At 48.8% G+C, this 22,439-nt stretch overlaps 1 protein-coding gene across 4 annotated transcripts in view; it reads left to right on the forward strand.

Moving 5' to 3' along the window:
* The window catches only part of RORC (RAR related orphan receptor C), a 90,202-nt gene extending 69,930 nt beyond the window's left edge, over positions 1–20,272 (forward strand). For all 4 annotated transcript variants that reach the window (XM_080986030.1, XM_080986029.1, XM_080986031.1 and 1 more), the window contains 9 exons: positions 4,446–4,531; positions 6,724–6,865; positions 8,215–8,730; positions 10,303–10,424; positions 13,365–13,497; positions 15,811–15,918; positions 17,033–17,143; positions 17,923–18,032; positions 18,441–20,272. In XM_080986030.1, coding sequence (XP_080842156.1) covers positions 4,446–4,531; positions 6,724–6,865; positions 8,215–8,730; positions 10,303–10,424; positions 13,365–13,497; positions 15,811–15,918; positions 17,033–17,143; positions 17,923–18,032; positions 18,441–18,605 — 1,493 coding nt within the window. In that variant the 3' untranslated portion in view covers positions 18,606–20,272. The remainder of the gene's footprint in view (positions 1–4,445; positions 4,532–6,723; positions 6,866–8,214; positions 8,731–10,302; positions 10,425–13,364; positions 13,498–15,810; positions 15,919–17,032; positions 17,144–17,922; positions 18,033–18,440) is intronic.
* Positions 20,273–22,439: the final 2,167 nt, after the last annotated feature.

Genomic DNA, 22,439 nt, shown 5'->3' on the forward strand with positions numbered 1-22,439 from the left:
ACTCATGCGGCTTCTTGTGGTTCAGGGAAGAAACCACTGGCCTCCGTGGTTTAATTTTCCTCCCCTTTCTATTATTAATATGACATTACACTTAGGTAGCTGCAGGTGATGCAATGCAAAAAAACAGTGTCGTTTTGCCTGCCTGTAAAAACCCAGATACTCTCACAAAGCAGAGAGAGTGCCCTGAGGGTCTCCTTGCGACAGCCCGGCAAGGTGGACTAAGGCAGGAATGGACAGATGTCAACTTTTCCAGATTGACTTCATTATTATTTTTTAAACTAGACTTCCGGGGGCTGGCAACTTGAGTCAGGCGCAAACAACTTAGGTTTGTAGCCAGCAGTATAACTCCCTAGTCAGCATAGAGCCGTTGAAATTAATGAGCGTGTGCCACATGGTGCATCCTCTAGTTATCTCCCACTTGGACTACTGCCATGCGCTCTACGTGAGGCTACCTTTGAAGGTCACCTGGAAACTACAACTAATCCAGAATGCGGCAGCTAGACTGGCGACTGGGAGCGGCCGCTGAGACCACATAACACCAGTCTTGAAAGACCTACATTGGCTCCCAGTACATTTCCGAGCACAATTCAAAGTGTTGGTGCTGACCTGTAAAGCCCTAAACGGCCTCGGTCCAGTATACCTGAAGGAGCGTCTCCACCCCCATCGTTCTACCTGGATACTGAGGTCCAGCTCCGAGGACCTTCTGGCGGTTCCCTTGCTGCGAGAAGCAAAGCTACAGGGAACCAGGCAGAGGGCTTTCTCGGTGGTGGCGCCCGCCCTGTGGAACTCCCTCCCACCAGATGTCAAAGAGAAAAATAACTACCAAACTTTTAGAAGACATCTAAAGGCAGCCCTGTTTAGGGAAGCTTTTAATGTTTAATAGGTTATTGTATTTTAGTGTTCTGTTGGTAGCCGCCCAGAGTGGCTGGGGAAACCCAGCCAGATAGGCGCGGTATAAATAAATTATTATTATTATTATTATTATTATTATTATTATTATTATTAATTTCAGTGGATCTGTTTGAGTAGGATTGAGATGAGGTGCAGCTCGTAAGACCTAGCCCTGCAGCAAAACACACCCACTCCAGATCTAATTTCTACCCACACACTTTAGCAGAGAGGCAAGGCTTGTGCTCACATTACTCTGGACACGGGTGCAAGCCGCCTCTCTGCACATGGGCAAGGGGTCGTGTGAAAGAGCGCCGGATGCTGGACCAGATGGGTCCATGGGGTCTGATCCAGCAGCCAAGCTCTTCTTAACGTCGTATAAAATGCCGTGACAAAGGGTGGGAAAATAGATTTTCTTGTGCTTCTGTCTCACATCTCAGGGGTCTTCCGTCTCCCCTTCCCACAGCCACCTGCAGAGGTGTGATGCAGCCCTCTCCCCTTTCGTGTGGTTTGTTGTGCCGACATCCCTGCCTCCGCACGGTGGGTTCTCCCCGGTGCCACCCCAGGGTGGTTAAACATTTCTGATGCGAGAAGCGAGGGGGTCGTTCTGCCTCGAAGCAGCTGCCTTGTTGCTCCCCCTGCCATTGCTCGCCGCAGCTAAGCTGCGGTTACTCAGCAGGGTCGGCAGGGAAATGGTCTCTGCACGGGCCTTGGGGCACTGTTGTCGACGACGATTTGCGACTCGTGGCTCGTGTTCCCGGGGCTGCGCGGTGGCTTTGAAAAAGAAGGTTCTGCAGTTGAGAGACTTGGGAAAGGACCCAGGAGTCCTGCGGCGACTGTTAGCGTGATAGCAGAGCAATGGCAGAACCGGCTCAATTGCAAGCGAAAGACCAAAACGACCCAACAGGGGTTGAGGGGAAGAAATTCACAACTAAAAATGGCGTGTTTTTGGTCGCCGGCATGAAAGCAACAAGAGAGGAACCAACATCTTGGTTCCCAGGGGGTGAGATTTGGAGATATTGGGGTGTATTCCATTTATATTCTCACACACAATACAGATCCTTTTAGCTCTGCCCCAAACCTGTGTAGGGGATTTTTTGGGAAATATCGAGGCAGCGGCATTGTGTAACTTACGTAAGGCAGGCAGGCAGCCCCAGACTAAGGGCCCTGCTAAAAATCTGTCTTCACGCCATCCTTTCCAGTTTGCAAAAGCACTGAGCTATTTCATTGGTCCTAACAGCAACTCCAGGGACCTAGGCCCACTTTCCTGCAAAACTGAAAGGTAGTGACTTCTCCGTGGTGACTGGTTCAGGCAGGATTCGAACTCAGGTCCCTGTGAAAGGTGGGGAGGTTCCGTTTGGTTCCTAGAAAGTATGAGCAGGAAGTCCTTTCCCTTACCACCTCAAACCCCTACCGAAAACATGTGACCTGGTAAGGATTTTGAAAGCCGAAAGGGACGGACACTTCTCATATGCTCAGAGGCTCTCTTGCCGGGTGGTGTTCTGAAAGCCAGCAAGGAAGAATGTAGTACAAGGCTGCCCCCTAGTGGACCAAGGTCTGTATTGCAGCTGGTGCTTTTTGCCAAAAGGGGACAAAATGTACCTATCTTTCCTAAACAGTCTGGAAAATGACAGAAGAATAACTCTTCCCTGACAAGCCCCATAATGTCACTCACTGGGGTGTTGGGCTCCAAAGACGTCCATTTCCTCTCTAACTCTTTTGCCTTATTTCCTGGCAGTAGCAAAAGCAGGGTAGCACCTTTCAAGGGCGACGGGGTACTTTGTGCTCTCAGCAGTGAAGTTTGGAGTTCAAATCAGAACCTGGGAGATCTGGGCCTCGTTTCAGATCCTCACGTGTGGGCCGAAAAAGCAGAGGTTCTTCTTCCATTTAAAGACCAGAGCATGTTATCCACGTTATACTCTATATTTGACTTTTCTTCAGATTGCTTTATTTATGTCTTATGGATTTAATATACTGAAACAGCTTTGAATTTTTTTCTTAAAAATATAAAGCGGTATAGAAATTAAATAAATAAATCCAGATTTAAGTGAGTAACCTGACCTAACAAGCATAAGGAACTGTGGTCTTTCAGGAGGCTTTCAAAGAAGATTAAACAAATTCAGATGCCTTTTAAAAGTCAGATAGTTGCTTATTTCCTTGACATCTGGTAGGAGGGTGTTCCACAGGGCTGGCGCCACCACCGAGAAGGCCCTCTGCCTGGTTCCCTGTAACCTCACATCTCGCAAAGAGGGAACCGCCAGAAGGCCCTCGGAGCTGGACCTCAGTGTCCGGGCTGAATGATGGGGGTGGAGATGCTCTTTCAGGTATACAGGACCGAGGCCGTTTAGGGCTTTCAAGGTCAGCACCAACACTTTGAATTGTGCTCGGAAACGTACTGGGAGCCAATGTAGGTCTTTCAAGACCGGTGTTATGTGGTCTCGGCAGCCGCCCCCAGTCAGCAGTCTAGCTGCCGCATTCTGGATTAGTTGTAGTTTCTGGGTCACCTTCAAAGGTAGCCCTACGTAAAGCGCATTGCAGTAGTCCAAGCAGGGCTGAGTGAGATCAATGCCATTTTAACTAATGTGTGACGAAGTGAACCAAGTTTTTAATGACATAATGTGTGCAAGGATGAGTTCCTAACTCCCTATACAGCTCAGAAGCAGGTAAATGGAGAGACCGCTTTAGCCCTTATACACCTAGTAAAAAAGGTAAAGGTAAAGGACCCCTGACCATTAGGTCCAGTCGTGGCCGACTCTGGGGTTGCGGCGCTCATCTCGTTTTACTGGCCGAGGGAGCCAGCATACAGCTTCTGGGTCATGTGGCCAGCATGGCTAAGCTGCTTCTGGAGAACCAGAGCAGCACACGGAAACACCGTTTACCTTCCTGCCGGAGCGATACCTATTTATCTACTTGCACTTTGACGTGCTTTCGAACTCCTAGGTTGGCAGGAGCAGGGACCGAGCAACGGGAGCTCACCCCGTCACGGGGATTCGAACCACCGACCTTCTGATCGGCAAGCCCTAAGCTCAGTGGTTTAGACCACAGCACCACCCGCGTCACATATACACCTAGTAGATCGCTTCAATCCATGAGAGAGCCTTTCCCGCAAGCTTCAAAGATCTCACAATCCCCCTCCACAGGAACCCAGAGCAGGGCTTTTAGGGTGGCCGTCCCTGTTCTGTGGAACAGCATCCCTGGCGAGAGGCATCAGAAATCACTGAAGACGTTTTTTGTTCCCACAGGCTTACCCAGCTGCACAAATGGGTCTTTGCAACTTGTTAGAGTTTTAGTCTTCTTTTAAACCTATATGTTGCTTTTGTGTTTTTAAAACTGTTCTCTCTTACCTCGTGTGTGTGTGTGTGAATCGCCTTGAGGCTCCGGTTTGGAAAGCGATTAACAAATCAGTTGCAAGAACAAAAACAACCCTAATTTCTGCGAGCTCCTAATGAACGCAAGCCTAAAATGGAAGTTCTTTATTTAAACCAGATTTTGCCTTCTTTGCTTCTTATTTTAACCAGATTTTGCCTTCTTTGTTTTTCCCTCCTCCCTTACTACAGCCCAGATCGAGGTGATCCCCTGCAAGATCTGCGGAGACAAGTCCTCCGGGATCCACTACGGCGTCATCACTTGTGAAGGGTGCAAAGTGAGTCAGAAGACGCAGCCACAACCTGCTATGGGCATAGCTGTCAACTGTCCCTTATTTGGCGGGAAAGTCCCTTATCCCAGCACTGTTTCCCACTGCTGTCCCTTTTTGATGATGTCCCTTAAATTTCCCAGGTTTCAAAGGAAGCAGCTCCTCTCCCTCCTCCCTCCCTGCTGGCCGGGGAGGAGGGAGGCTCCAACTGTGTTGCTTGGCTGCGTTGCTCACCCAATAAGGAGTCTGAGAACGACTGGGGGGTGGAGCTTGCATGCCTTGTGCCGATCAAATCGGCCGCGTTGCCTGGGGACTCGCCTTTGCTCAGCGCTTCCCAGCGGAGAGGTGACGGTGGTTTTCCTTGCTGCATCCCCTTTGCCGGGTTGCTGCGCTGTGGGAACCACTGCTTAAGGCTTCGTTTGGCTGCTGGCTGGGCTTTCTGCCTTTGGGTCGGAGGGGCTCAGAAGTTGAACATACCTGTGCTGGGAAAATCCCTTATTTTGGCTGCTGATCCCTCATTTTCGAGGCTGCTGGTCCCTTATTTTCAAATCCGTAAGTTGACAGCTATGGCTATGGGTTCCATGGCACTCACCAGTGCCATAGAAACCCAGATCAGCTAAGGGTGTTATCCTGCAAAGGCCAAACTACAACAATTCAGTGGGAGTTGTGGCCCCAAAACATCTGATTTTATAAATAAACTAGGATTCTGGTAGATCCATTCCAGCTCCATATAAAACATTTTTGGTCTTCTTAAGTAAAAATAGGAGCTTTGGGCAAATTACCAAAACTGAAACGTGGATTTAATTGTGGATGTTGTTTTGGTTGTAGGTTAGGAAAGAAAACCATGACTGCTATAAAGGGGGGGGGGAATAGTGTTATGTATTATGGAATGTTACGTTCAATACAATATTCTTAATTCTATTTGTTAGTGTTAGCTGTTAGCGTTGTTAGGAGTTCCTCCTTCGGAGAGCAGCAGTTTTCCCAGGGTGGTTTAACAATCGATCCCTTTTCCCAGAGGAACTCTGGGGATTGTCGTTCTGGGAAGACAACATCTCTCAGCATTTTTAACAGTGCCAGATTTACGTATAAGCTAAATAAGCTATAGTTTAGGGCCCCACTCTCTTAGGGGGGGGGGGCAAAAAAATTTAAAGGGAAAAAACAACTGGATGTACATTTCCAAAATATAAGATAAAGAACAAATCAAATAAAACCTACATACAGCAACAGTGTTTTGTGTTGTGTAGGCTCCTAGGATGTAAGTCATGGGCCCCGCCTACTAGCCTGCTCCCTAAAATATCACTGGTTTGCTCCTTTCTGTATATCGGGTGCCTATATTCTGCATGGACTGGTTGCATGGCCACATGTACAAATGGCTTGAGATACTTATTAGGTCCATAAATTAGCATATAGCATATATTCAACAACAAAAAAACAGTGACAATTTGATATTGCCTAAGGACAGCTGAAGGGACGTGGGTGGCGCTGTGGGTTAAACCACAGAGCCTAGGACTTGCCAGTCAGAAGGTCGGCGCTTCGAATCCCCGCGATGGGGTGAGCTCCCGTTGCTCGGTCCTGCCTCCTGCCAACCTAGCAGTTCGAAAGCACGTCAAAGTGCAAGTAGATAAATAGGTACCACTCCAGCGGGAAGGTAAACGCCGTTTCCATGCGCTGCTCTGCTTCACCAGAAGCGGCTTAATCATGCTGGCCACATGACCCGGAAGCTGTATGCCGGCTCCCTCGGCCAATAAAGCCAGATGAGCGCTGCAACCCCAGAGTTGGTCACGACTGGACCTAATGGTCAGGGGTCCCTTTACCTTTACATTTTTAAGGACAGCTGGACCTATAAAGGGCCCCATTACCTTCAGTATCTCAGGGCCTCATCAGACCTAAATCCGGCCCTGATCCGTAACAAAGTGCAGTTTCCGAGATTCGTTGGAGCAGCAGTTCTCAACCTGTGGGTCCCCAGATGTTGTTGGACTACAACTCCCATCATCCCTGAGCTCTGGCCTTGCTAGCTAGGGGTGATGGGAGTTGTAGTTCAACAACATCTGGGGACCCACGGGTTGAGAATGGCTGCTTTGGAGGAAGCCGCGATGGTTTAAAGTGGGGTGATAGTGCTTTAAATGGGTAGTGTGGATGATGCCCGTATTCTGAGGGGGTCCAACTCTCTCTATCTCTCTCTCTCTTTCTTCTGCTCTCAGGGTTTCTTCCGGCGGAGCCAGCAAGGGAATGTGACCTACTCTTGCACCCGACAGCAGAACTGCCAAATCGACCGCACCAGCCGAAACCGGTGCCAGCACTGCCGTTTGCAGAAATGTCTCAGCCTCGGCATGTCTCGGGACGGTAAGAGACGGGTTGGTGGCAGGGTGGATAAAAATCAATGATTAAAAAAAAATAAAAATCAGATTTTTATTTTCATTTAAATCGAATTTTTAAAATAAAATGCTTTTGGAGGAAAAATCTTTCTAAGGGTAGTTTTCTATTTCCAAAGGCTACTCATCAGGAAATAAGGATTTGTTTTAAGTTTTTCATGTGTGCTAAAACTCAGTCTAAGGTGTTTAAAAACAAACGAACCGTTTAACCACATCAGTTAACAAAAATAGATACATATGCTATAATGTTACTGCTTTAGTTAAATAAATTGCTTAAATTTTTATTAAGGAAATGATTATTTTTCTCCTTCCAATAAAGTACAGCAGAAAAGTTGTCCAAATATAAACAGTGAACTTATTGAACCTCACGATAATTTCATGATTATCTGTCAATGTGTTTCTAATTGTATAACCAAATCAGTGTTTTTGATATAACTGTAACAACTACTCTGGAAATTTATTATTCCAAAAATGAAACCTGCATCTGGTTGTAAAAATATGAGATTGTACCAGCAAGAATGAGTCTTTCTGTAAAAAAAACAACAACAAACAAACAAACAAAAGATTTAAATCAAGTCTTACTGACTAGTGTGAATGTGGCCTTAATCATGTCAATAATAATAATACAGTGGTACCTCGGGTTAAGTACTTAATTCGTTCCGGAGGTCCATTCTTAACCTGAAACTGTTCTTAACCTGAGGTACCACTTTAGCTAATGGGGCCTCCCGCTGCTGCCGCACGATTTCTGTTCTCATCCTGAAGCAAAGTTCTTAACCTGAAGCACTATTTCTGGGTTAGTGGAGTCTGTAACCTGAAGCGTCTGTAACCCGAGGTACCACTGTAATAATAATAATAAATATTCATACCCAGCCACTCTGGGCAGCTCCCAACAGAATATTAAAAACACGATAAAACATCAAACATTAAAAACTTCCCTAAAAAGTGCTGCCTTCCGATGTGTTCTAAGTCAGATACAGTCATACCTCGGGTTACAGACGCTTCAGGTTATGTTTTTTCAGGTTACGGACCTGCCAAAACCCGGAAGTTCCAGAATGGGTTACTTCTGGGTTTGGGGGGTCGCGCATGCGCAGAAGCGCCGAATCGCAACCCACGCGTGTGCAGACACGCTGTTGCGGGTTGCGAACGTGCATCCCACACGGATCACGTTTGCAACCCGAGCATCCACTGTAGTTGTTTATCCCCTTGACATCTGATGGGAGGGCGTTCCACAAGATGGGCGCCACCACCGAGAAGGCCCTCTGCCTGGTTCAGGTAGGCACATCCGACCGACGAATAACAAATCTCATTTTTCCTCCCCAGCCGTCAAATTTGGCCGGATGTCCAAGAAGCAGCGAGACAGCCTCCACGCTGAAGTCCAGAAGCAGCTGCAGCAGCAGCAGCAGCAGGACGGAGAGGCTTCGCCTTACTCCCTGGGTGTCGCCAACGGGCAGCTGAAGTTGGCTCCCCCGCCGGACCTTCTGGAGGCCTCGGCCTGCTCCACCACCGCCCTCCTGAACGGCCAGGCGCGCCTCAGCCAGTGCCCGGACGAGACGGCCGCCTTGGCTTACTCCAACGGACTTGCCAAGGCCCAGAGCATTCTGGGAGAGGACCTGCGTGCTCCCTTCACCAAAGAGTACAGCCCTGAGCGCATCAAGATGGAGAGCCGGGGCAGCGTCTATTACGCCCTGGGGACGCAGGCATCACCGGAGCTCTCGCACCCGGACGCCCACGGGGCGAAGCGGCCGGTATGCAGTGAGGGGGAGAGCCTCGACTTCTACACCGCCCCCAGCTTCACCAGCCTCTTGGAGTCCCCAAACTCGTCCCTGACGGAGATCGGTGAGTGGAAGGAAGAGGGTGGACTTTTCTAGCTCGGCAATTTTGAGCCACGGCACCGAGGGGTGAAGCAGTATGGGGTTGTGGTGGCCAGGCAGGTCAAAGGCTTGTTGCTGGTTCTGCAACAAGGTCCCTTTCTCCAACGCCATGGTGTCACGGTCCGGTTCACGGGCAATCGAAGTCCTGGCAGGGGATGTCAGGACCGAGGGCAAGATGGCGGGGTGGGAGCAGGGACAGGGATCCAGAAGCCAGGAGTCCGAGGGTCAGAGAGCCGGGAGTCAAGAAGCCAAGGGTCTGAGGGTCTGAGGGTCAGGAAGCAAGGGGTCACAAAGTCAGGGGTCCGAGGATCAAGAAGCAAGGAGTCATGAAGTCAGGGATCCAAGGGTCAAGAAGCAGGGAGTCAAGAAGTCAGGGGTCCGAGGGTCAGGAAGCAAGGAGTCATGAAGTCAGGGGTCCGAGGATCAAGAAGCAAGGAGTCAAGAAGACAGGGGTTTGAGGGTCAAGAAGCAAGGAGTCACGAAGTCAAAGGTCCGAGGGTTGAGGAGCAAGGAGTCAAGAAGCCTAGGTTCAAGGATCAGGAAGCAAGAAGCCAAACGCAGCAAGGCAGGAAGCGTGTTGCTGTGGCAAAGAGCCGAAGGGAAATGCTGACCTTATATCCCTTCCCAGCTCTTGCCACCAGTTACCAAGCGGCCTCACCTGTGCGGCCGTGCCTTGCCTCTCCAGGCCAAACTCAGAAAGGCCCCAGTCCTGCAAAGCCCTACTGGTCACAGGGCCTGGCTCCTGCACGCACTCCTGACACATGGAGCCCCCTGGCCAGAAAGCAAGGGGAGCTTCCTCTCATCCTTTGGGGCTGATCGGTGCCAGTCAGAGGGAAAGGGGGCGAGTTGGCCACTGAGAATAGGCTCCTGGGGTCTCTCTGGAGCAGGAAGAAGGAGGGTTCTTCCATATACTCCAAAGCTCATATATCTTTCTTTCCATACAGTCATACTTCTTGCTACGTTCGGTTCAGGTTACGTCTTTTCAGGTTGCGTCCTCTCAGTTTGCGAACGGGGCTCTGGAACGGATCCCGTTCGCAACCAGAGGTACCACTGTACAATTTAACAAATTCAATTCCGTTTCCTTGCAAAATTCCCTTAGCGTTTTGACTTACTTCCACCCTTCCTTCCATGACGTTTCTGTTCAAATCCTTCTATCTACATACCCTCCAACATTTCTCAGCGTGTCCAGTCTTCTTTGGAGAGCCATCCAAAGATCTGGTGCCCGTTCACTGCAAGAGAGAGAGAGAGAGTTCACAGCGCAAATAAGTCGCCCTCTTTTATCTGCCCCGAATCTTCCAACCGTTCCAAAAACCGAACCGCGGAGAATGGAAGAAAACGGGAAACGGAGAGAATTGGTGGGCGGATGGAAGAACAGGGAATGCGCAGGCTGTGATTTGGGTCGGAAGCACACACAGAGACACCCGCCACTTCCCCTCTTTTCCAGTGGGGCAGGGGGAGGAGCCAGAGGAGGAGGGGGAGTGGCTAGGTGAGTCCGCGCAAACCCTGACCTGTTCACCTCTTCCCCGCCGTTCCCCAGAGCACCTCACACAGAACGTCATCAAGTCCTACCGAGAGACGTGCCAGCTGCGCCTGGAGGACCTCCAGCTGCTGAGATGGGAGACCTTTACACGGGAGGAAGTGGGGAGCTACCAGAAAAAGGTGAGGAGGCTCTCCTCAGTGCCGAAAGGCTCCGCCTCTTTACCGTGTGGGGTATTGTCTGTAAGCTGCCTTCTTCTTATTATTTATTGAATTTATCAATCAATCTTTATTACGGTGGAAGGGGACGACCGAGGGAGGGCGCCTGGTAACTCTGGTTTCCACTCAATTGGCGTCACAAGTGTGGTGTAGTGGTTAAGAGCAGTGGACTCATAATCTGGTGAACCGGGTTCGCTTCCCCGCTCCTCCACATGCAGCTGCTGGGTGACCTTGGGCCAGTCACACTTCTTTGAAGTCTCTCCGCCCCACTCACCTCACAGAGTGTTTGTTGTGGGGGAGGAAGGGAAAGGACATTGTTAGCTGCTTTGAGACTCCTTCGGGTAGTGATAAAGAGGGATATCAAATCCAAACTTCTTCTTCTTCTTCTTCTACTGAGCGCTCAGTTTTCGAGCAGCTAGCGCTGGGGATCACTTTGCATCTGGAATCCAAGAGTATCATTCTTGTTTCAGCTTATATCCCACCATATCCAGTGCAAAACAGATCGAGAGCACATGGCGTAAATTCCAGTTTCCTTTAATGGTAAAGGTACTGACCATTAGGTCCAGTTGCGGATGACTCTGGGGTTGCACGCTCTTCTCACTCTATAGGCCGAGGGAGCCGGCGTTTGTCCGCAGACAGCTTCCGGGTCATGTGGCCAGCATGACTAAGCCGCTTCTGGCGAACCAGAGCAGCACACGGAAACGCCGTTTACCTTCCCGCCGGAGCGGTACCTATTTATCTACTTGCACTTTGACGTGCTTTCAAACTGCTAGGTGGGCAGGAGCTGGGACCGAGCAACAGGAGCTCACGCCATCGCGGGGATTCGAACTGCCAACCTTCTGATCGGCAAGCCCTAGGCTCTGTGGTTTAACCCACAGCGCCACCTGCGTCCCTACAGTTTCCTTTACACCCTACAAACTAAGTACCCCAGATCGCCATTTTACATAATAGGAGATGTGAATGCCAGAATAGGCTCAAATGATGATAGCCTGGAAATAAAATTCCCAATATTAAGAGATCTAAAGGAAAATAGTGCCCTCTTTCTAAACCCACCCCCTCGTAGACATTCAAAAGATTGTCAAATCAACTATACTGGCTTCTGCCTGGCTTTTTTACAAATAAGTCTTAACCTTATCATTGTTAATGGAGTGCTCCTCTGAGACAGAGAAGGTGAGTACACATTCATAAATACAAATGGAGCCAGCACAGTAGACTACTGTCTCACTAACAGGGAGGCTTTCGAATCAACTAAAAAATTCAACATCGATATTAGGACTGAAAGCGATCACCTACCTCTAATCATCTCCACTACTGGCCAAAATTCAATTCAGCGCTCTTAGGTAGAACATGAGGAAATAGATAAAGCAAATGATCCAGCATTGCGCAGAAAAAAATGGACACCTGAGATCGCAATTGCAGCTGAGAAGGGATGGAATTCACAAACTGCAGTTAAGACCAGTTATGATTAACAATTTATCAATAGATTAATAAGCCCTGACGGCTTACGAAAATCTCATTGAGTCCTAGCAGGATGTGGTCTCTGTCAACATAAACTCAGCCGGCAAGCCTGTTGCGTGGCGAGTCCCCCCCCCCCCTTGTGAAATGAAGACACAGGACACATTATTTAAGGTTAATGGGCGTAAAAGGCCACAACTTTATTGATTACAGGAATTGAGAGGTATTGGCCTTAGGCATTGGTTCCTATCGACTACCCGGCATGGAGACCGGGAAGGGTTAACCACCAGCCGGGGGAGTCCTGCTGAAGTACGGCAACTAGGATCCCCCGGGTGTCACCGCTCGGGGGCATGGCTTAGGCCCACACTTCCATAGGCTTCGGACAGAGCAACGCCCCCCAGAGTCCTCTACCGGACTACCCTTCACCTTGGGGGAAGGTGATGGCACTTCCTTCCCCCCCTTCATTTGCAAAACAATTACCCCTGCCAATGCCTAACTGCCAATACCGGGAAAGTTGTGACGTTTGCTACGAGGTAGGCGAAAAAAACCAAATGGCTGGATATTTGCCAAACGGAAAAATTCCTACCAGGCCCCTTGCGGCTACCAACCGGAGTCCATAGCAAGGTCAACGCTGGCTAAACCTAAGGGAGGGTGGGATGGGAAGCCACAGCAGCTGGAACAGGGGAAAGAGGGCAGTCCCCGGGCGCCCCAGCCTTAAATGTGTTAGGCCATGCTTCCCCGGCCTGTTGATTGGCTGGGCATGGCGGTGATGCGCCCGAGGATTCCCCTACTCTGGCATGCATGGGGAGGGGGTGGGCCCGCAACCCCACCTCCTCCCCAGCTCAGAAGTGGCTCTATTGAATTTATATACCACCCTATACTTGGGGGGGGGGGTGTCTCAGGGCGGTTTGCAGAATTAAATCAAGGCTTCTGTGACTGTGCCAGTTCTGCAGATTGAACCAGCCGAGCGGGCAAATTGGGGGGCGAGGCGATCTCACAGGTGAACTAGTCCCAAGCCCTTAAGGGCTATTATTTATATACTAATGGTAACACCCCAGACTTGGCGCGATTCCTCTCCCTCGCTGCCAACGCCACCGTGCGTAAGCATTCTGCTGGCGTGCGCTTAATTTGGTGGAATGCCTAAGCCGGTGCGGAATGGGGCGGTTTGGGGTGAGCGAGAAAGCTCCCTTTGATTTCAGCCGCTCCCGTTGAGTAACGAGTGATCCTTTGCTCTGTGTATGCCTTGAATGACTGAACCAGTGACTCAGCCTGGCAGATGGGCCAGGGAGGCGGGCAAGTCACCTCTCAGCACCAGCCTCAGAGAGCCTTGGGATGAATCCCTCTCTTTTGCTTGCTCACTGTGATTTACTGCTGGCTCGTTCCTGTCCCTATAGTGGGTTTTCCCTCCCATCCCAATCTCTCTCTCTCTCTCTCTCTCTCTCCTTCCAGTCCATGGAAGAGATGTGGGAGCGCTGCGCCTGTCGCATCACTGAGGCCATCCAGTACGTGGTGGAGTTCGCCAAGCGCATGGACAGCTTCATGGACCTGTGCCAAAACGACCAGATCGTGCTCCTCAAAGCGGGTGAGGAACGGAGCTTCTTTGGGCGGGTCGCAGTTAGGCTTCTGTAGTTGCCGGACATTTTATGGAGCGAAATCAGCTGAGAAAGAGAGAGGAGAGTCCATGTGGCTTTGGCCCAGGCTATCTGCAAGGTCGCACCTCCTGATACATACCTGCCCAGGAGCTTAAAATCCTCATCTCTCGTTCCCATCAATATCACAGACTGACACAGGAGAGCCTTTTCTGTGGCTGCTCCCAGATTGTGGAATCCCCTTCCAAGAGAATCTTTATTTTTTAATACATTTTTATTCATTTTTAAAATATTAATTAACATTCATACAACAGAACTTCTCATCTTATACAATATTTTTTGGACTTCCGTCAACACCTCTGATGATTTTACGTACTTACTATGCATTTCTTAATTTCATATTACCTTTAAATATCTTTAACTAATAATTCTCCTCATTGTCCTTTTTTTTTTTTTTTTTGCAATATTTCTAATAATTCACCTTACAAAACTTCTTGCAAACCTACTAGCATAATCTGTTCGTCACAATTACTTTTCAAATAGTCCGTAAATTTACTCCAGTCTTATGAGAATCTCTGGTCCTGCAGGTTTTGAATCCTTCCTGTTAGTTTATCTAATTCTGCATAGTCCGTCATTTTCATCCTCCAATTCTTCTTTCATCGGTAATTCTTCTTTCTTCCTATTTTGTGCCAATAGTATTCTCGCTGCAGGCTTTGTGTATAAGAACAACTTCCAATCCTTTCTATTTATATCATCTCCTACAATGCCAAGTAAAAATGTTTCTGGTTTTTTAATAAATGTATATTTCAACTTTTTTTCATCTCATTGTAAATCATTTCCCAGAAGCTTTTCCCTCCCAAGAGAATCTAGACAGGCTCCTTTTTGGTTATATTTCTGCCTTCTGGCTAAAACCCGGAGACAGACCTTTGGGAAACGAGAAGGAAGCAGCGAGAGGCAGGGAAAATTCATTTTCGTTTGGGGAGAGAGCTGAGGATTTAGGCCCAAGTCTGAGATGAGTTTTGAGTTCCGGCTATGGCAACGGTCATAGAATCCTAGAATTGTAGATTAGGAAGGGGCCACGAGGGTCATCTAGTCCAACCCCGAGCAATGCAGGAATCTTTCGCCCAACCTGGGATTTGAACCCGCAACCCTAAGATTAAGAGTCTCCTGCTGTACTGACTGAGCCATCCCAGCTCACGTCTGAGGGCTAAGGAGGTGGCGTTTGTGCTTCTTCCAAGTCTCCGCTTTCCCAACTCTCTTTATCTGCCTTTTTAACTGCTGGCACCCAGGGTGGGAGAAATATTCCATTCATTCTGTACACAATCCTACCCAACTCCCAAGAAAATAGCACTTTCACAGCCGCTCTCTGAAATTCGCAGCTCTCTGAATTTTGCGGCGTAGTTAAACAACTCGCACATGCACGCCCTGCAAATTAGTGGTCTCCAACACACTTTTACTCAAGAGTAGACCCACCAAAATGATTGGAACCATGTTCAACGAGCCCACTCTGAAGACGACAAGTGGTGGGTGCAAACCCAATGTATTGGGGGGAAAGTTTGGATTAAAAATGGGTATATTTGCAAGTGCAGTGTATCGTAGTATTAAATTGCTTGAAAACATATTATGTTGGGCAAGGAGAAAGGCAAACATTAATATGCTGACCTGATTCGGTGAAGATATTTTTTAAAATCTTAAACTACAGACAAGAAAAGCCTCCAAAGATCAGACTTTCCAAGAGCAAATTTTGGAATTTATGAAAGGTAATAAGCAGGGTTTGCAGAGTCCTGCAATTGAGGTCAGAGCACTGTCTCCAGGAATTTAAAAAAGACTTTGGAATTTTGCGCAAAGACCTCCAAGAGGTTAAAACAGAAGTTGCAGGTTTGCAAAAAAGGGTATTAGAGATTGAAAATGTTAAAATTGCAGATTTAGAAAGATTACAGGAAGAATCGCAATCTGCAATAGCTTTTTTTACAGCTTAGGGATGCTGATTCAGTGAAGATATTTTTTAAAATCTCAAACTGGTGAACGAGGTTGGAGGAATGAAAAACTGGGTGTCCGCTAGGGCCACCCTTAGATGATACTTGCTTTGGGGGGGTCTCTTCCCAGTCTAGCCCTGGGAATGAGGTGTTGGAGTCCCCACTATCTCCCCACCCACCCTGAAAAGGGGTGCCCAGCTTGGCTGCCCCCCACAATCCCACCTCCTTCCAAAGGTGAGGCAGGCTTTGAGAGAAAAGTCTGCACCTTCCTATTTTTGCTTCATCCTTGCCTTTTAAGTCTTTATTTTCGTTTTGCTTCCGCCCCGCCAGGTGCCATGGAAGTAGTTCTGGTGAGGATGTGCCGTGCCTTCAATTCCGAGAACCGGACGGTCTTCTTTGAAGGGAAATACGCCGGCCCAGAGCTCTTCAAATCCCTCGGTATGACGGCGACCGTCATCTCAGGATGATAGACTAAAAAAACGGAATGAGCCCGCTATGGGTCCCAAGGCCGATAGTTGTGTCATCGAAAAGAAGTTGAGGAAAGGGGGATAAGTCTTTGGAGGTGGGGGTTTCCAGGGTGTAACAGGCCGTGCTTTGAGCTCTCGGCTTGGCCTACCTTGCAGGTTTGTTGCGGGGATTTAATGAGGGGGTAGACAGACCCACGTATTTGCCACCTTGAGCTCCGGGCAGCGAAAAATGAGATATGAATGCCCCCCCCCCAAGCAAATAGTTTAAAAAAAGGAAATGCCCATTAAAGCTAAGTGAAGCTCTCTGTGAACCAAACAGGCCGATAATTAACTGAGAATGTATCTCTGCTGCTCTCTCATGTGGTGTTTAACTTAGATTACATGGGAGGGTATTCAGCTGCAAATCTCCATTTTGCGGGAGTTGTCTTTGTTATCAAGCCACCTTGTGCTGATGCTTCTCTCTGTGGGGATGCAGGCTGCATGGAGAGAAAGAACTTTGGTTTCAGTTCTGTTTGGAGTAATTTTACATTTCTATGAAGATGTACCTGTGCTTAGACAAGCACATGATTTTGGGCAACTATTTGAACGTATCGCTATTGTTGTAAGTCTGTTTTGAAGAAAGTTCTGCTTTATTAAAGCTTTGGAACCCAAATAAATAGAGATAAAGTAAAGGTAAAAGTACCCCTGACCTTTAGGTCCAGTCGTGGCTGACTCTGGGGTTGCGGCGCTCATCTCGCTTTATTGGCCGAGGGAGCCGGTGTACAGCTTCCGGGTCATGTGGCAAACCAGAGCAGCGCACGGGAACGCCCTTTACCTTCCCACCAGAGCGGTACCTATTTATCTACTTGTACTTTTACATGCTTTTGAACTGCTAGGTTGGCAGGAGCAGGGACTGAGCAATGGAAGCTCACCCCGTCGCAGGGATTCGAACCACCGATCTTCTGATCAGCAAGTCCTAGGCTCTGTGGTTTAACCCACAGTGCCACCCGCATCCCTAGAAATAGAGATAGGAACTCAATAATAAATAGGTTGATTACCTTTTTGCTGTTGTCACTGACCCAAGTCTCCCCATCCTCTACCTCCAGGATGCAACGAGTTGATCAACTCCATCTTCGACTTCGCTCACAGTCTCTGCGCTTTGCACTTCTCCGAGAACGAAATGGCCCTCTTCACGGCGCTGGTGCTTATTAACTCAAGTAAGAGGCTGCCGATTCATCCTGCGCCATGTTTGAGGAAGTTGCTGGAGGTGGCAGAGGGCGGGGTCCTTGTGGCTGGGAGGGGCCACCTGACTTCAGCTCCCATCATGCCCCGGTGGAGAAGTCTGTGCTATCATCTTTTTGCTACACTTGCACTTTCTTCCCCTACTTTGCCCCCAGAGGATTCTGGGGGTTGTAGTTTACTTACAATCCTTCCTAGACTGCTCTACGTAGCTGCCTTAAATATACCAGAGAGGTCACTTCCGGTCCGCTGCGGGAGGCTAATGGCGGCGAGCTCCGTGTCGTCCGATTAAAAGATGACACGGTCCCGGCAAAATAGGGCTTGAGGGTGCCTCCAGGGCTCGGCGCACCCCCGAGAAACCCCCCACGGAAGAGTGGGGACTCTAGGGTTCCAGTGGAGTGAAGAAACTCACACACCCCCTTTAATATACCAGAGACATCAGACCAAGTGGTTTGATCTCAACCCAGTAATTATACTTATCCACAATGGAGAGGGGCACTGAGAAAATTCAGTGGTGGGGGTGGTCTGGGAGAGTCCTGAGGGCCGGGTAAAGAGCCCTGGAGGGCCTCATCCAGCCCCCAGGACTGAGGTTCCTCACCACAAATGTTTGCTTTGAAGAGCCAGTTGATCTGCATGTTCGAAAGAGGTCAGGTGTCGCTTGCAGATGGTTCACTGCTCACCCCAGGCGAATTGTAAGCCGGCCAGCTTTCCCAACAGCCGCAATGGACTCTTTCCAAGTTTTTGTCCTTCCTTGCAGATCGTCCCTGGTTGCAAGAGAAGAGCAAGGTGGAGCGTCTGCAGAACAATCTGGAGTTGGCCTTCAGGCACATGTTGCGGAAAAACCACCGGGAAGGCATCCTGGCCAAGGTGCGTATCTGCTGGGGACTTTGCTGGGTGCAAGTGAGAGAGACCCTCCCCCTGTCTTAAGCACCTCCTCTCCCTCCGTTAAACACCTCACCTAGATCACCGGCTACCTGTACTGCTTGCCTGCCTGCTTGCCGGCTATTCTATTATCACGCTGGAGTTGATGCTGCCACCTATTGGCAGCTACACAGACTGCAGCATGACAACAACCTTACGTTTTTATGTCTATAGGAAGATATATCAACCTCTCCCTCCTTGTCCGCTTGCCTGCCTGCCTGCCATTCTGTCATCATGCTGGAGTTGATGTGGCCACCTTTTGCCAGCTGCGTAGACTGCAGCATGACGACAGCCTTACATTGTTATGTATATAGGAAGATATATGTAATCTCTCTCTCTTCTCGCTTCCGACAGTTGCCCCCCAAAGGGAAGCTTCGAAGCCTCTGCTGCCAGCATGTGGAAAAGCTGCGTTCCTTCCGCCAGATGTACCCCATCATTGTCCACGCCGTCTTCCCGCCCCTGTACAAAGAGCTCTTCAGCGCAGACTGCGACCCTCTACAGGGAACAGCAGGGGAATAATCCCCCCGCTCCCAGCAGGGCGAGGACCCTCTCTCTCTCTGCCTTTCTCCAGCTTCTCCTCTGCAACCGGCACCAGAGCGGGAAGGGGCAGGAGATGGTAACCAAGACCAAAACAATCCTGCTGCCATGTTTGCCTGCCCAAAGCGGAGCAGCTGGAGTGGAATGCCTGGGTTTTGTGTTCGAAAGATCCCCACTTCTGACACCAGCTTTGGTACACAACCTTGACCGCATCTCTTCGTCCCTGGATAAGCACGGAGCGAGCCCACACTAACCCCTCACAGGAAACCGCGGGGCTGAGGGACTAGGCAACGTGTGTGCGAACCGCTTTGGAAAGCATTCGGAAGTCTACCGCTGTGGAAGCTTAAAAGTATTAAGTAAGGGGAGGGTCTTGTGGACAAACAGCACTCCTAGCGTGAGGAAGCTCTCGTCGTGACAAAGTCTCCCTGGAGGGGCAAAGTCCAATTAGCTGCCCACGTTGTAACGCCGTGGCCAAAATGGCCGACTTAGGTAGCCAAGAAATACCTCATTTTTGCTGCCTAATGGCACAAGACTCAACCAAGCTGTTCTGTTTTTTGTTTTTTCTTGAAACCAAGTTTTTAAGAAATAATAATAATATATATATATATATATATATTGTGGACAAATGTGGTTCTATAAGATAGATCTCTATTTTTCAGTGTCTGTCCGCTTCTGTATTTGATAACGAAAGAGTCTCTTGTCTTTTTCTCTCATTGTGCGTGTGTGTCTCTCACACGCAGACTGACCTCTCGGTTTAGATTCTAACTCACCAGCAACTTCCAAAAACCAACAACGCCCCCCCAAACCTCATATCCTGCTGCTTTCGCTTTCTTTTAAAACGGGAGGGGGGGAATATTGGCACATATGCACCAACCCCAAATGCTTTTGGGTAACTTTTGCCCAAGCAGTTTCCCGATGAACCGGAGTAGTTGCCTGGGGTTACCTCACGTCAAATGTCTCACGAAGCCCATGCCACCTTTTGCCACGCTCCTCCTGTGCTTAAAACAAGATTGGGCACAAAACGGTCGACGGAAGGATGTCGACAGGTTGTGCGGTTTCTGTGAGGGAAGTGAGGAGGTCAGGCTGGCTGGGGAGAAACCTCCCGTGTGGCTTAAGCACAGAAGGGGCCGTTGTGTTTGTAGGACAGCAACAAAAATGGAAACTGAGGCTGGATCGGGACTGGTTAGCCCAGGAAGGAGGGGAATAGCTGCCAGACTTGACTTGAATTAACCAAGTCACATTTTTCTGTAGCTTCCACCACCACACCCCCCAAGCAACTGCCAGTCTTGCTTAACCAGCCCTCACAGCTTTCCTTCACCCCAAACTACACCTGCACTTAAAAACCTTTATCAGTCTTGTACCAGTTTAACATTTGCCTCAACAAATTCTGGGAATTGTAATTTGCACAGAAATGGGGCGGTGGGCGTGTGGAAAATTCCTTGTCTCTTCTTCCGGAACGGGGTTGAGAAGGGGGAGACTGTTACCACTGGGTGATGCAAACCTACCTTTTTCTTGTATCTTTTGTTAGGACTGTCTCTCAGTTAAAGTACGCTTAGTCAGTTTGTTTTATGGGTTTGGATCGGCGGATTAAATCCGCCTATGAATTACATGAGAGGTCAGAAAGCAAAAATAAAAGCAAAATAAAAGCACCAGCCTCCCTTTTTTGGCCTCATGTTCCCTTGTTTGATGCGTTCCCTTCATCTGATCTACGGCCCTCCAAATGTTGTTGGACTCTTGGGGGGGGGGTGTCCCAAAACCTCTCTGAATTTTATTTTTAAAAAGTTCTGCTGGTGACAAACATCACAGGGATGCTAAGGCTTATTTCTGAAAAGGGTGTATTTCCATACAACAACAACAACAACAACAACAACAACAATAATAAATTATTATTATTTATACCCCGCCCTTCTCAGTTCAAAAAACCGGGCTCAGGGCGGCTAACAACAAATTTAAAACACTTAATTGATGCAACAAAAAACAGCATAAAATACGGAGTGAGAAGGGTCACATTTACACCACACATTTGAAGGACCACAATGCCGCTTTAAACCTTTGCGGCTTCCCCTAAAGAATTCTGGGAGCTGTAGTTTGTTCAGGGTGCCGAGTGGTGCTAGCGCTACATTCCCCAGAGTCCCCTGTAAAATTGATATTGTACCTCTCTGTCGGGAATAAGGGAGTCTCCTAGCAACTCTCAGCGCCCTTAAAAAAACAAAAACCTACAGCCCCCGGGGTTCTTTGGGGGGCACCATGGCTTTTTAAAGTGGGGTTGTGGCCTAAGTCCCACAGAACCCGGTGGAGTTTATTTATTTTGCCATGATTCTAAGCTTCAGGCTGGCAGGAGCCGAATGCAAATTATTGCATAAGACTGTCGGGGGGGGGGTCAGCCCTCCTCCGCTCCCAATTAACCTCCATCTCTGCAAATCATTGCATAGCTTTCTGTGGGATATGCCCTCCACCACAACCACCGCCTCCACTTTCCCAATTAACCTCCGTCTCCTGAGCTCAGTGCTGAGAGGGGCACATCGCCTAGGTCTCAGGTTTGGGTCCTGAAGTCTCAGCGAGTGGGGCGTACCTGGCCTGGCAACCATAATGGGGAAACATCTGTTGGGCTTTCCAGAGGGGCACCAACTTGAATAAAATAAAACGCCGGGGGGGAGGGAACAAGTAAGCCCTGCCACGCATCACTGACATAGCGCATACACACATCATTTGAATGGCAATGCACTCAGAATGGGTGACCACACACGTAGGTGATTTTGTCTACCTGGGTCCCACCATAACCAGCTACCTCTCCATCGATGCTGAGCTGGACAGGTGTATTGGCAAGGCAGATACAGCAATGGCTCGCCTCTCCGAAAGGGTCTGGTAGAATGTGATGTTTAGCTGCCAATACCAAGGTGAAGGTCTACCAGGCTTGCATGTTGAGGATGCTGCTTTGTGGTCATGAGACATGGGGAACTTGAACCCTCCAAGAGCAACACTTCAACAGCTTCCACATTCACTGTGTCAGGAAGATTTTGGGCATCCCACGGCAGGACAGAGTCTCAAAGAAAGATGCTCTCTGTCATGCCCACATCCCCAGCACGTTCGCACTGCTGCCTCAGCGATGTCTGTGGGAATGTTCAGGGATCCAGGAGAGAATATATTGTTTGATTATAGCCTTTCCAACTTGTGTGAACAAGTTCACAATTTAGCAGAGTAACATTCCCCTTTTTAAACTCACAGTGGATGCGTTTGCTCAGGCTCGCTAAAGCCTCTATAATAACTGTTCTGGTATTTTCCCCTTATTCCCTCATGAAAGATAAGATATAACACAGTCTTCTATAATAGTATAAAAAGAGTTTACAGTGGTACCTTGGGTTAAGTACTTAATTTGTTCCGGAGGTCCGTTCTTAACCTGAAACTGTTCTTAACCTGAAGCACCACTTTAGCTAATGGGGCCTCCCGCTGCTGCTGTGCCACCGGAGCACAATTTCTGTTCTCATCCTGAAGCACTATTTCTGAGGTACTATTTCTGGGTTAGCGGATTCTGTAACCTGAAGCGTATGTAACCTGAAGCGTATGTAACCCGAGGTACCACTGTACTCACATTCTGTTCACAACTGGATCCCAGAAGGCAGACTTATCTTAGAAAAGTAACATACACCTGGAAACTATCCCATAAAGAGACAGTCCCTATTGTCCTCTCTTTGGCTAAGCAGATGTTGCTTCTTCGATGCATGTCGTCAAAAAGAGAGAGATGGCTGCCCTGCCCTGTGCTTTTGTCATTACCTGCACAGGTGAGGCCACGCCCACCTCTAGTCCCATGTAGAGGAA

The sequence above is a fragment of the Podarcis pityusensis genome (genome assembly GCF_964106645.2).
Source record: "Podarcis pityusensis genome assembly, chromosome: 16".
NCBI classification, from domain to species: domain Eukaryota; kingdom Metazoa; phylum Chordata; class Lepidosauria; order Squamata; family Lacertidae; genus Podarcis; species Podarcis pityusensis.